Here is a 13,640-nt window from a genome sequence, read left to right on the forward strand (position 1 = left end):
AAGACATTGACCGTTTCTTCCACTTCTGATGGTACACACACAACATTCCCACGGATGGCTCGTTGTTGACCCTTTGGCAGAGGGACGATTTTGGCAAATGAAATGCATTTTGAAACGAGATGTCTTTCCAGAATATTTAGATCACACAGTTCAGTGGGAATGTCTGCAAGTTGGAGATTGTTAGTTACAGCAAGTGCTGGCATTTTACCATCTTTGAGATGTGCATGGCAGGTGTGACATATCCACTCCATTTTTCTCTCATCCGGTACTTTGCAGCATGTGTTACATTCACGATTACAAACATGAACAAACCTTCGTGTAAGGCAACTTGCAACAACGTCCTTGTTTTTCTTATATTTGGTCAGCTGGCGTACTTGATTGGGAAATAATGCTCTGTGGCAAACTGTGCAAACAAAAGTCGGTCCATTTTTTACCAGAGCTTGGAATAGCGCAACAGCTTTCATGATTGCATGGTCGTTTCTCTCTTTGCATAATCTGTTGATGACTTTGTATTTCTGGAGCAGTTTCATTGCAGTTGTCCTCGTAGATGAATCATGTTTGGCTTTCCAGCGCAAACTCATGTTTTCCTTCTGCTTGGCTCTGAAGGCAGGGTCCTGTGCGTAACGTTCTTTGATGTAAGAACGCTGTTTGCGCCTAAATTCATCGTCATGACCATATCTCTGCTTGATATAGGAACGTTGTTTGTTCCGAAATGTATCGTCATGACCATATCTCTGCTTGATATAGGAACGTTGTTTGTCCCGAAATTGATCGTCACGACCATATCTCTGATGGATGTAGGAACATTTTTTGGTCCGATACTCAACATTATGACTATATTTCTGTTTAACAGAATAGCACTTTTTGGCTCGATATTCATCGTCATGACTATATTTCTGTTTGCTATAAGAACGCTGTTTCATCTTAATTGTGTCATGTTTGCAATAGCGGTCGACTGCAAACAACTTTTGTTTTACACGGAAATTAGGGTCTTGCTGGTAGCGAGTTACTATGTAAGACTTTTTACGTTGTCTAATCTCTGGAGTTTGGCTGTAACTTTCCTTCTTTCTCAGGTTTGCGTTTATTCGCCTTGTTTCTTGTTTTGCAACTCTCGCCATAGCGTTATCAATTATCTTGTGGGCTTGGGTTCGTCTTTGAAATTTTTTCCTTTTGGATTTCACAATTTTCAACACATCTCGTGTTTGTTTTTGTTGCGTACATACCACCTTACTGTTGTCATGTACCCCTCCAATGGACTCGTAGCGTTTGCTCGCACATGGTCTGGACTCACCCGTCACCATACGCTGCGTCATTTCAGCAGCAGACTGGCTTAACATAGCATCATCATTGTGTGTTGTCATAAGAGGTGATTCTGCATCAGTCGCCATTTCACGGTCACTTGCATTATCAATAGGTTGAAAACTTACAGGCATCAATTCATATTGAGTAGTGGGAGCGGCACCAGCCAGAGTAAAAACCTGTATGAGCTTATTTATCAGATCGTTCAAACATGTAAAAAGCATCATGACAGCTGTACCACGTGGTGCACTGGAGGGCGGAGGGAGCCCATCCCTTTCTCTGGCGTGTGGATCAAAATAGCCATATCTTCCTTGGCGGTTTCGGAAAACAGCAATAAACAATGAATTCATGACCAAAAGAGCATAATTTACCTCTGACACCAGGCACTGAAGTCCGTCACAGAGCATCATAAATGCCACATCAGCAATAGAGGAATTGAAAAGACCATACATTGACTGATACTTTATTAACACATGCTGTTTGTGCAAGCCCTTCACAATGGATGGGATTTCATCGGTTGCCAAATGATGGTGTTCGTACCGTCCTTCTGCTTTCAGCACAGCCACAGTAGCCACATAGAACTCATTGCCTCGATCGAGAACAAGGTCCAGGTGAGCACTGGTCACATTCTCTATCTCCTGCAGGAAAGCTAGAAATGTAGCAGAGTTTGCAGCACACTGACTGTTTCTGGAATCAGCATACTTTGGATGATCTTGACTGTAGGATGCCAAAACACATGTTACAGGATCATGAGATGGAGACATCATTACCTCCATAGAGTTTTCAGGTTCAATGGCCATCAATTCTTTGGCAGTTGTTGGTTTATCTGCACTTCCAGAGTCTGTGTTGTTTTTACGCTGTTGCCAGCTTACCTTGGCAGCTTGCGCCTTCTTGCTTTTGCGTGGCATGGCTCGTGTCTTGCACTTTTCTCAATTGGATTCCACACAACAGGTAATAAAGAAGTCTCACCAGTCAGGCCCCGATGCAAGGGGATATATTTCAATGCACAGCCCAAAAAGGGGTTTTGTCTTATCCACAAGTCAGATTGTCTTATCCACAAATCAGATTGTCTTATCCACAAGTCAGATTGTCTTATCCACACATCAGATTGTCTTATCAACACCACAAGATGGACAGTGAGTGAAAGAAGTCAGAGACAAAAGGTGGAGCAGCGATAAAGAGGGTTGGGGTGGGTTGGGGTGGGTTGGGACTCAGTCGGCAGCCTGGGGAGAAGGGGTACAAAAAGCATAAAAGTCAACCACAGTGTTTAAACATTTGTTACAATGGTACCATCTTTCTACTTCTCTTGTAATTCACGTCAGCTTTAAAAATGGTGGCACTGCAACCTTATTTTTACTGTCACTGCTGAACCGCCGTATACTAGAAATTGACTTAAATTAAATTTGCATGACAATTTTTAATAAAATGTGAAATTCGGTTAGCAATTCTTTGCAGAAAAACATGTTTATTATGTGGCCACATAAAATGAATGATAAAATGCACAACAGTAAATGCTAAAAGATTGTAATATTCCTAACAAGAGCATTTGTACATTCAATGTATAAACGCATTTACAAACAGGTGACAGGATCTCTGCATCTAATTGTATGTTGTACAAAGAACAAACAGCATTTTTTACAGTTAAACATCACTATGAAACTTTTATTGCATAATGGGTGGAAGCATGGATAGCTGGCTGGATATGATCGGCACTTCACCTTTGGTCAAAGCGAATGAACTCTGCAAACAGAGACAAAAAGAGAATCAGTTATTGTACTTGAACATACAAAATGTTGCAGGACTATTTAAAATATACACATATATTGATATCTTAAATATTTCTAGCACACAATCTACTTAAACAAAATTAAGCAAGAACAGAACATAATCATTTGAATATGATTCACTTCAAACACATCCACACTGGTCACAACTGGGGATGCTCCTGCCACCATACAAACCAATGATACAAAAAATGAGGAATAGTCGCTATTTGCACACAACACGACAGAAGAGTCACAATTTATTAGAAAACCCAAAAGGTGACCTTAATATTAGCGTTTGAATATGACACATATTCAACCAATGGTATCACAAACACATAAAACATGCATTAACATCCTTTCGTCCGAATACAGCAAATGTATTACACCACGTGATGCATTATTAGTGGTGATAGATAGCATGCAAACACACTACGCAGTGTGTCTATGCAGTGCTGCTTTGGGCTTTAATCAGCATCTCAAAGAAAATAACTAGAACGTATCTATATATGCTTTGTAATGATAGCAGAAGTAAAAAAGACTGCCTCAAAAGTCATTGAAAATTGAACAAGCTACCAAAAAGCTGACTCTGACTCTGAATTGTTTTCGAAGGACATGCTGTGGCGATGAAAAGGCATTGCAGTCTAGCTCAGCAGGTACTCAACGGCCGTAGAACGCATCTATATATGCTTTGTAATGATAGCGGAAGTAAAAAGACTGCCTCATAAAAGTCGTTGAAAATTGAACAAACTACCACGTGTTTTCGAAGGACATGCAGTGGCGATGAAAAAAGCACTGCAGTCTAGCTTGGCAGGTATGCAATGGCCGTAAAATGTGAGGGGTTGATGTATGAAATTATAATGTTGACAAACAAGTGTGACTCTCGCAGTAATTTCGATAATCGATTTTATATGTCTTTTTTCTTTTGTTGTTTACGCTGCAACAAAGCGACAGCACCACATAAGTTTTTTAATGTCACTTGGATGACACCTAGTGTTCAAATTGGGAAGCAACAGTTTGTGTCAAGCACCACCACAACAAACGTTGTAATGTATGCCAAATTTCTCCCACAAAAAAAACTCGAATCTTTGTGATAGTATTTTTTCAGAGCCCTTTCTATGTAACACCAAAACCTACTTTCTCTTTAGTCTTGTATTTTCAAAATTGTTTAAAAATCATGAGCACGAAGAAAGAATTTTGTTGCCACAAAAACTATAAATCTGTCTGAAAACGTCTGATGCCATTAATGAAAATAAATAATCATAATCCACACTTTACCTGATCAAAGCAATTCACCTGCATAGAGAGGGAGAGAGAGAGAGAAAATTCAGTTACTGTACTTGAACATAAATTTCCATCAAATGTAATTTTTTTAAAAATATATTAACTTTAAATACAAACAAATATTTTGGTGTGGGAATTTTAAATATGTCTTGCACACAAACTCAACCAATGAAAAATAAGATACAATACAGCATAAAAACGTGAATCTTGTGTTTGGAGAAAATGTTCAAACTTCCACAGGGACTGCAGGGAGAAAGACGCCATGCATTTCTGCCATAAAGAAATTACCCCAAATGACCCCAGATAAACCGGAAGTGACACACAGCAACGGTCTCTGTCGATAACCGCCGTCTGTGACTGACCACTGCGCGCGGGCTGCAACAATCGCGATAAGCGGGTATAACTCACGCGAGACTTGGCATGGTGACGTCACTTTCCAACGCAACAATTTAACCTCAAAATGTCCATTGATTTTTCAACATAGGATGCGTTGTTTGTCTACTAAAAATCAACATTTATTTATATTACAGTATGCGTAATAGTGAAAACCATTGTGTAAGATATATTTGTTGCATCCAAGTAAACGCAACGTAATAAAACTACAATGTGACGTCATATTTGGTCGCCGATTTGTGGCCTACAAGTAAACACGAGGGTGGGGAAAACTACAATGTGACGTCATATCTGGTCGCCGTACTCACCGTAAAAGTCCCTATTGCGATTATTGAAAGAATCAAAGTTTAATATAAAATATTTAATTCGACACAGCAACCGCCTATTTACGTTTATTGAACTCCGGAGCCGAGCTCGACCAAGGTAGTTGCTATTGGACGTTTCGCTAATGCTAGCTAGCTAGCGGCAATGCTTCACTGAGAAAATAAACCAAATAAACGACTTCTTATGTAAAGCATCGCCGAAGCCACCAACCAACTGGCGCACACACGAAACAATCCGGGAGCAGACAAACAGCACAACAGTAAACAATGTAACACTTAAATGTCTACACTTACTTTTTGGCAAACACGCACACAATCACAGCAACAGTCTCTGTCGATAACCGCCGTCTGTGACTGACCACTGCGCGCGGGCTGCAACAATCGCGATAAGCGGGTATAACTCACGCGAGACTTGGCGTGGTGACGTCACTTTCCAACGCAACAATTTAACCTCAAAATGTCCATTGATTTTTCAACATAGGATGCGTTGTTTGTCTACTAAACATCAACATTTATTTATATTACAGTATGCGTAATAGTGAAAACCATTGTGTAAGATATATTTGTTGCATCCAAGTAAACGCAACGTAATAAAACTACAATGTGACGTCATATTTGGTCGCCGATTTGTGGCCTACAAGTAAACACGAGGGTGGGGGAAAACTACAATGTGACGTCATATCCGGTCGCCGTGCGCCACCGTAAAAGTCCCGATGAAATAAAGACATTTATATACATACTATTGTGATTATTGAAAGAATCAAAGTTTAATATAAAATATTTAATTCGACACAGCAACCGCCTATTTACGCCTATTGAACTCCGGAGCCGAGCTCGACCAAGGTAGTTGCTATTGGACGTTTCGCTAATGCTAGCTAGCTAGCGGCAATGCTTCACTGAGAAAATAAACCAAATAAACGACTTCTTATGTAAAGCATCGCCGAAGCTGCCAGCCAAACGGCGCACACATGAAACAATCTGGGAGCAGACAAACAGCACAACAGTAAACAATGTAACACTTAGACTTACTTTTTGGCAAACACGCACACAATCACAGCAACAGTCTCTGTCGATAACCGCCGTCTGTGACTGACCACTGCGCGCGGGCTGCAACAATCGCGATAAGCGGGTATAACTCACGCGAGACTTGGCGTGGTGACGTCACTTTCCAACGCAACAATTTAACCCCAAAATGTCCATTGATTTTTCAACATAGGATGCGTTGTTTGTCTACTTAACATCAAAATGTATTTATATTACAGTATGCTTGAGAATAGAGAAAACCATTGTGTTCGATATATTTGTTGCATCCAAATAAACGTTGCTATTGGACGTTTCGCTAATGCTAGCTAGCTAGCGGCAATGCTTCACTGAGAAAATAAACCAAATAAACGACTTCTTATGTAAAGCATCGCCGAAGCTACCAACCAAACGGCGCACACACGAAACAATCTGGGAGCCGACAAACAGCACAACAGTAAACAATGTAAAACTTATACTTACTTTTTGGCAAACATGCACACAATCACAGCAACAGTCTCTGTCGATAACCGCCGTCTGTGACTGACCACTGCGCGCGATAAGCGGATATATCTAATCACTGCACACGTTAAACCAGTGCTTCTCAATTATTTTCTGTTACGCCCCCCCTAGCAAGAAGAAAACTATTCGCGCCCCCCCACTCCCCACCGCGACTATCCATCTCTGCATAACATTTTATCCTTATTAACATTAAAGAAAAAAAGAAAGACATATGGTCAAACTTACAAAGAATAACTTTATCAAATTGTGTTTTAAGTCTGCAACAGAAAAGATTTTAAGTGCATCAATGCCTGAAATTAAGAATAAATAAATCCTTGTTTAAACTGTAAACATGTTTGACAAACTAATTGCACCATTGCAAAATTAAATCAAATCAATAAATAATATTTAATAATTATAATAACTAATAAACTACAAAAACTAAAAAAATAATAACTTATTTATATTCAGTTCAGCAACATTAACTCAGGAGCACAATATATAAAACACTTGAACCTACAAAACAAGGTGAATTAAACAATTTGTGCTCTTTTTTTCTTTCTTTTTTTCATCAAAATTGAGGAGGAAGTCAGGTTTAATGGCTACAATGAGCACGTTTTGCAGTGCACAGCTTTTCGAAGCGAGGTTCGAAGCATGATACTGCAACTCTCAGCTCCTGCTCAATGTTTAGCTGGGACCTGTACTTGGTCTTCAGTGCAGCAACAGCAGAGAAGCCAATCTCACAAAGGTAAGATGTTGCAAAAGGAAGCAGAATGCTCATAGCTTTCTCCCCTAAGAGTGGATACTGCCTCTCTACACTCAGCCAGAATGCACTGAGTGTCTGTGATGTAAACCTCAGTCTCAATGTGGAGTCAGACGTCATGTCAATGAACTGCTCCTCTTCTGCAGAGCTGAAACCAGTTGGAGCTGGTGCACTGAAAGGGTCTCTCACCCAGTCATACTGGGAACTGTTTTCAGGGAAGTACTTTTTAAAGAATCCCATCAGTGAAGAAATGTGCTGCTTAATGTGTGGAATCACTGAGGTAGCATCATAGTCATTGGTGTCCACAAATTCATGCAGGTTCTCAAATGAATCGATGTTTCCTTCATCAAGTTGCCTGCCCCACATTGCAAGCTTTCGGGTGAAAGCGCTAATCTTGTCTGTGACCTGAGGGAGGTGTTTATCTTTCCCCTGAAGCTGCAGATTCAGTTCATTTAGCTTTTCAAATATGTCACTCAGGTAGGCCAGTTTTCCCAGGAACTTCTGATCACAAAATTTTTCTGCCACTTCATACTTGTGCTCCTGCTTCAAAAACACCCTTATTTGCTCTCTGAGCTCAAAAACTCGGGACAAGACTTTTCCTCGTGACAACCACCTTGCTTCACTGTGATAGAGCACAGCTTGATGTTCAGCTCCCATCTCCTCACAGATGGCAGAGAAGACTCTTGTTTTTAGTGGTCTGGTCTTTATAAAATTGACTACACCTATGATGTCAGTCATAACCTCACTTAATTCAGGGGAAAGTCGCCTGGTTGCAAGTGCTTCTCTGTGTATAATACAGTGTGTCCACTCAGCATGAGGTGAGGCTGTCTTGATGAGTGCCCGAAGTCCTTTTCTCTTCCCTGCCATGGTTTGTGCACCATCACTGCAGGCACCAATGCAGTTCTCCCACTTTAGCCCATTCTCAGTCAAAAAGGAGTCCAGAATTTTGAAGAGCTCTTCAGCTGTGGCTCTGTCTCTGACATATTTACAAAAAAGTAGATCCTCACACAGGGAGTTTGACAAGTCAAAACGTACATAAGCAATAAACAGACAGTCTTTGTTGCTGTCAGTTGCTTCATCAAACTGTAAGGCAAAACGTTTGTCTTTGAGTTTATCTACCAGCTGTTCTTGAAGATCGTTAGCGATGTCATCTATACGTCTGGCGACAGTGTCATTGGACAGAGGGATAGTTTTTAGTTTTGCTGCACTGGCGTCGTCCAGCATGACAGAGACCATGTCTAATGCTGCAGGCAGTATTAGCTCCTCTGCTATGGTGTGGGGCTTTTTGCACTGCGCGATTTGGTACGCCACCTTATATGATGCTAAAAGCGCTCGATGGTTTACTGAAGAAGCCTTCACAAAACGGGATGACTGTTGGCCATATTCAGCACGTTTTCGCTGAAAAAACTCAAGTGGCTTATCGGCGTGATCGGGGTGTAACGTATTTAAGTGACGCGCCAATTTATTTGGCTTCATGCTGTCCGCTGCGAGCATTTTTAGACACAGCAGACATATCGGTCTTTCCTCTTCTCCAACTGTACTCACAGTGAAGCCAAGCGCTAAATACGCTTCGTCGTATTTCCTCGTCTTAGCTTTCAGCTGACTTTCTTTTGTTTCATTGTCTTTGTTTCTCTCCGCTTTTCTTTTCATCCCTGTTAAAAACTTTTTCATGTTGGTGTTTGTTGAATAACGGAGGCTATAGACGGGACGCAGTCGGAGCTTTCAACACTGCTAATCAAGGCAAACCTGTTGTCTTGTAAGTCGTAAAATGTTGCACTGTCACAAACGTGACAGAAGTCACGATGAGAGCGCCACTGTCGCCTCATGTAGTAAATGCGCAATTACACTTTATTCTAGTACTGCCAAAAAAAAAAAAAAAAAAAAGCCTGTTCCCCAGGGTCACACGCGCCCCCCCTGGTATAGCATCGCGCCCCCCCAGGGGGGCGCGCCCCACTATTTGAGAAGCACTGCGTTAAACCGTCTTAAGGCTGGAAGACGCAAGGACTATATCGGTCAACGTTTGAAGAATATATGTCGTTTACACGCGCGCTAACAAGCTAACAGTAACAACCGCAGATGCTAGCGTGCTAACAATACCAAAAAGACGCACAGACCGTTTGAGGCTAAGTTGCCACACGCGCGGACAGACAAACACCAAATGGACATAAACATGATAGTGCTGTGAATGTTACCTTAATGAAGTCACAATTTGTTAGAAAACCCAAAGGGAGATCTTAATATTACAATTTGAATAGGACACATATTGAAAAGTTAGCGCAAATGTAGCTATTTGGGGCACTTAGTGTTGAGATAAGGTCACTTCCTGTTTGATTCGGGTCATTTCCGGTTTCTTTGGGGCACTTTTGGTTTCATTTAGGTCACTTTTGGTGTAGCAGAGGTAACTTCCGGTTTAGCTGAGTTCACTTCCGGTTTAAGATTCAAGATTCAAGAGTTTTTTATTCGCCATGTTTGAGCGTGCCAAACAAGGAATTTGACTTCGGTAGAAACACACCCTCTGTTCAACATTTAGGTGACTAACAACATTCAGGACATGTGAATAATGGCAAAAACAGTGTAGACAAATTCAAAAAGGTGTGAGGAGCAGGATGTTATTGCACAGTAATGTCTCTGAGACTCTATGAGTGGTGTGAGTTCATCAGAGCAACAGCCTGGGGGAAGAAGCTGTCTCTGTGTCTGCTGGTTTTGGCGTACCGAGCTCTATAACGCCGTCCGGAGGGGAGTAGTTCAAACAGACTGCAACCCGGGTGAGAAGGGTCTGTAGAGATGTTCCTTGCCCGATTCCTGGTCCTGGACAGGTACAAGTCTTGGATAGATGGGAGGTTGATTCCAATGATCTTTTCTGCAGTTCTGATTGTCCGTTGTAGTCTGTGCTTGTCTTGTTTGGAGGCCGATCCAAACCAGACAGTGATAGAGGTGCAGAGGACAGACTGGATGATGGCAGTGTAGAAGGTCTTCAGAAGGTCTCGCGGCAGGTTGAACTTCTTGAGCTGTCTCAGGAAGTACAGCCTCTGCTGGGCCTTCTTCCAGACAGAGTCTATGTGGCCGGTCCATTTCAGGTCCCGAGAGATTGTGGTTCCCAGGAACTTGAAGGTGTCTGTGGAAAGAATAGTATTACTGCGGATAGTGAGGGGTAAAAGTGCTGAAGGGTCTCGCCTGAAATCCACTGTCATCTCCACGGTCTTGAGCGGGTTCAGCTCCAGATGGTTTTGACTGCACCAGTGGACCAGCCGCTCCACCTCCTGTCTGTACGCAGTCTCATCACCGTCCTGGATCAGTCCGATGAGAGTGGTGTCGTCTGCATACTTCAGGAGCTTCACAGGGGAGTCACCTGAGGAGAAATCATTGGTGTAGAGGGAGAAGAGCAGTGGGGAGAGGACGCAACCCTGAGGGGCTCCAGTGTTGGTGGTCCGAGTGTCAGATGTGATGCCCCCCAGCCTCACACACTGTCTCCTGTTGGTCAGGAAGCTGGTGATCCACTGACAGGTGGAGGCAGGCACCGCAAGCTGGATGAGCTTCTGTTGGAGGATGTCAGGGGCGATGGTGTTGAACGCCGAGCTGAAGTCCACAAACAGGATCCTGGCGTACGTTCCTGGGGTGTCCAGGCGGTGCAGGATGTAGTGCAGTCCCATGTTGACCGCATCATCCACTGACCTGTTTGCCCGGTAGGCAAACTGGAGGGGGTCAAGCAGGGGGCCCGTGACCTCCTTCAGGTGGTTCAGCACTAACCTCTCGAACGATTTCATGACCACAGATGTCAGTGCGACGGGTCTATAGTCATTCAGACCTGTGATGGCGGGCTTCTTGGCTACTGGAAAAATGTAGAAATTAGAGTAGAAAAACGAAATTTTGGAGAATTTGGTTGAATTTCAAATTTGGAATTTTTGGTAAGTGGGAAGATGTGGAATAGGTAGGCAAAAGATGAACAGTTGAAAGTTGGAACGGGTTGAATCAGTCAAAAAATGTAGAAGTTAGAGCAAATGTTGAATCCCCAGAGAGAATGAATGGGAAAACAAAAAAAAGCAATTGCGCCAAAATCTTTCTAAATTTGGAACAAAACAAAAAAAACGCCCTCAGGAGGTTCACTTTTGGGGTAAAAATGTTGAAACGGGTTAAATCAGACAAAAAACTAAAAAGTTAGCGCAAATGTAGCTATTTGGGGCACTCAGTGTTGAAATAAGGTCACTTCCGGTTTGATTCGGGTCACTTCCGGTCTAGTTTGGGTCACTTCCGGTTTATTTGGGTCACTTCCGGTTTAAAACAGGTCACTTCCGGTTTAGCTGAGGTCACTTCTGGTTTATTTGGGGTCAATTCCGGTCTCAAAAGGTCACTTCCGGTTCATTTGGGGTCACTTCCGGTTTGCTTTGGGGTCACTTCCGGTTTACCAGAGGTCACTTCCGGTCTATTTGGGGTCACTTCCGGTCTAATTGGGGTCATTTCCGGTTTATTTGGGTCACTTCCGGTTTAATTTGGGTCACTTCCGGTTCGTCTGAGGTCACTTCCGGTTTATTTGGGGTCATTTCCGGTCTAAAAAGGTCACTTCCGGTACATTTGGGGTCACTTCCGGTTTGATTTGGGGTCACTTCCGGTTTACCTGAGGTCACTTCCGGTCTATTTGGGGTCACTTTCGGTTTGATTTGGGGCACTTCCGGTTCATTCTGGGTTCATTGGTGGCACTTCAGGGTCATCCAAGATGGCCGCCACACTGGAATTGGGGGTCAAGGGTTGAATTGTGTAAGCATAGTGGAAGTGGGGGTGAATGGGAGTGAATGTGGGAATCATAGTGGAAGTGGGGGTGAATGGGAGTGAATGTGGTAAGCATAAGGTGAATAAGGGGAATAAATGTGGAATGGGTTGAATCGGTCGAAAAATGTAGAAATTAGAGTAGAAAAACGAAATTTTAGAGAATTTTGGTTGAATTTCAAATTTGAGAATTTGGAATTTTTGGTAAGTGGGAAGTTGTGGAATAGGTAGGCAAAAGATGAACAGTTGAACATTGGAACGGGTTGAATCGGTTGAAAAATGTAGAAATTAGAGTGGAATAACGGAATTTGAGAGAATTTTGGTTGAATTTCAAATTTGAAAATTTGGAACTTTTGGTAAGTGGGAAGTTGTGGAATAGGTAGGCAAAAGATGAACAGTTGAAAGTTGGAACGGGTTGAATCGGTTGAAAAATGTAGAAATTAGAGTGGAATAACGGAATTTGAGAGAATTTTGGTTGAATTTCAAATTTGAAAATTTGGAATTTTTGGTAAGTGGGAAGTTGTGGAATAGGTAGGCAAAAGATGAACAGTTGAAAGTTGGAATGGGTTGAATCGGTTGAAAAATGTAGAAGTTAGAGGTGAAAAACGAAATTTTGTGAAATGTCGAATGTGCCATTAAGAATGGATGGGGAAAAATTTGTCGGAATTTTGGGAATTTTGCGGAATCGGAAAATTTTCGGAATGAGAAAAATACAAGCACCCCTTTCCTGAATATTTGGAATACGTGAAAAGTGGAATGGAGTGAATCGGATGAATTATGTGAAAGATGAAACGGGACAAAAAAGTGAGGAGAATAAAATAGAAGAATAATAATAACTAGAATTTTGCAATTTCTGGAGAAATTGCGTGTGAAGGCGAAATGTATGAATAACTTTTTCGGGGAATGCTGCCGAACGATGTTGAAACGTGTTGAATTACTTGAGAAATGTAGAATATTTGGAGAATTTGTGGTGAATTTCAAATTTGAAAGTTTGGAATTTTTGGTAAGTGGGAAGTTGTGGAATAGGTAGGCAAAAGATGAACAGTTGAAAGTTGGAATGGGTTGAATCGGTTGAAAAATGTAGAAATTAGAGTAGAAAAACGAAATTTTGGAGAATTTGGTTGAATTTCGAATTTGGAATTTTTGGTAAGTGGGAAGTTGTGGAATAGGTAGGCAAAAGATGTACAGTTGAAAGTTGGAACGAGTTGAATCAGTTAAAAAATGTAGAAGTTAGAGCAAATGTTGAATCCCCATAGAGAATGAATGGGAAAATAAAAAAAAGCAATTGCGCCAAAATCTTTCTAAATTTGGAACAAAAAAAAAAAACGGCCTCAGGAGGTTCACTTTTGGGGTAAAAATGTCGAAACGGGTTAAATCAGACAAAAAACGAAAAAGTTAGCGCAAATGTAGCTATTTGGGCCACTCAGTGTTGAAATAAGGTCACTTCCGGTTTGATTCGGGTCACTTCCGGTCTAGTTTGGGTCACTTCCGGTTTATTTGGGTCACTTCCGGTTTAAAACAGGTCACTTCCGG

At 41.8% G+C, this 13,640-nt stretch overlaps 1 protein-coding gene across 1 annotated transcript in view; it reads right to left on the reverse strand.

Annotated features, from left to right (window-relative positions):
* Positions 1-1,784: 1,784 nt before the first annotated feature.
* The window catches only part of LOC133143078 (lamin-B2-like), a 67,754-nt gene continuing 55,898 nt past the window's right edge, over positions 1,785-13,640 (reverse strand). Inside the window, exons 11-13 of the mRNA XM_061264834.1 lie at positions 4,341-4,358; positions 3,018-3,039; positions 1,785-2,522 (exon numbers count right to left, since the gene is read on the reverse strand). Coding sequence (XP_061120818.1) covers positions 2,416-2,522; positions 3,018-3,039; positions 4,341-4,358 — 147 coding nt within the window. The 3' untranslated portion in view covers positions 1,785-2,415. The remainder of the gene's footprint in view (positions 2,523-3,017; positions 3,040-4,340; positions 4,359-13,640) is intronic.

Source organism: Syngnathus typhle, linkage group LG18 (genome assembly GCF_033458585.1).
Source record: "Syngnathus typhle isolate RoL2023-S1 ecotype Sweden linkage group LG18, RoL_Styp_1.0, whole genome shotgun sequence".
In the NCBI taxonomy this organism is placed as follows: Eukaryota; Metazoa; Chordata; class Actinopteri; order Syngnathiformes; family Syngnathidae; genus Syngnathus; species Syngnathus typhle.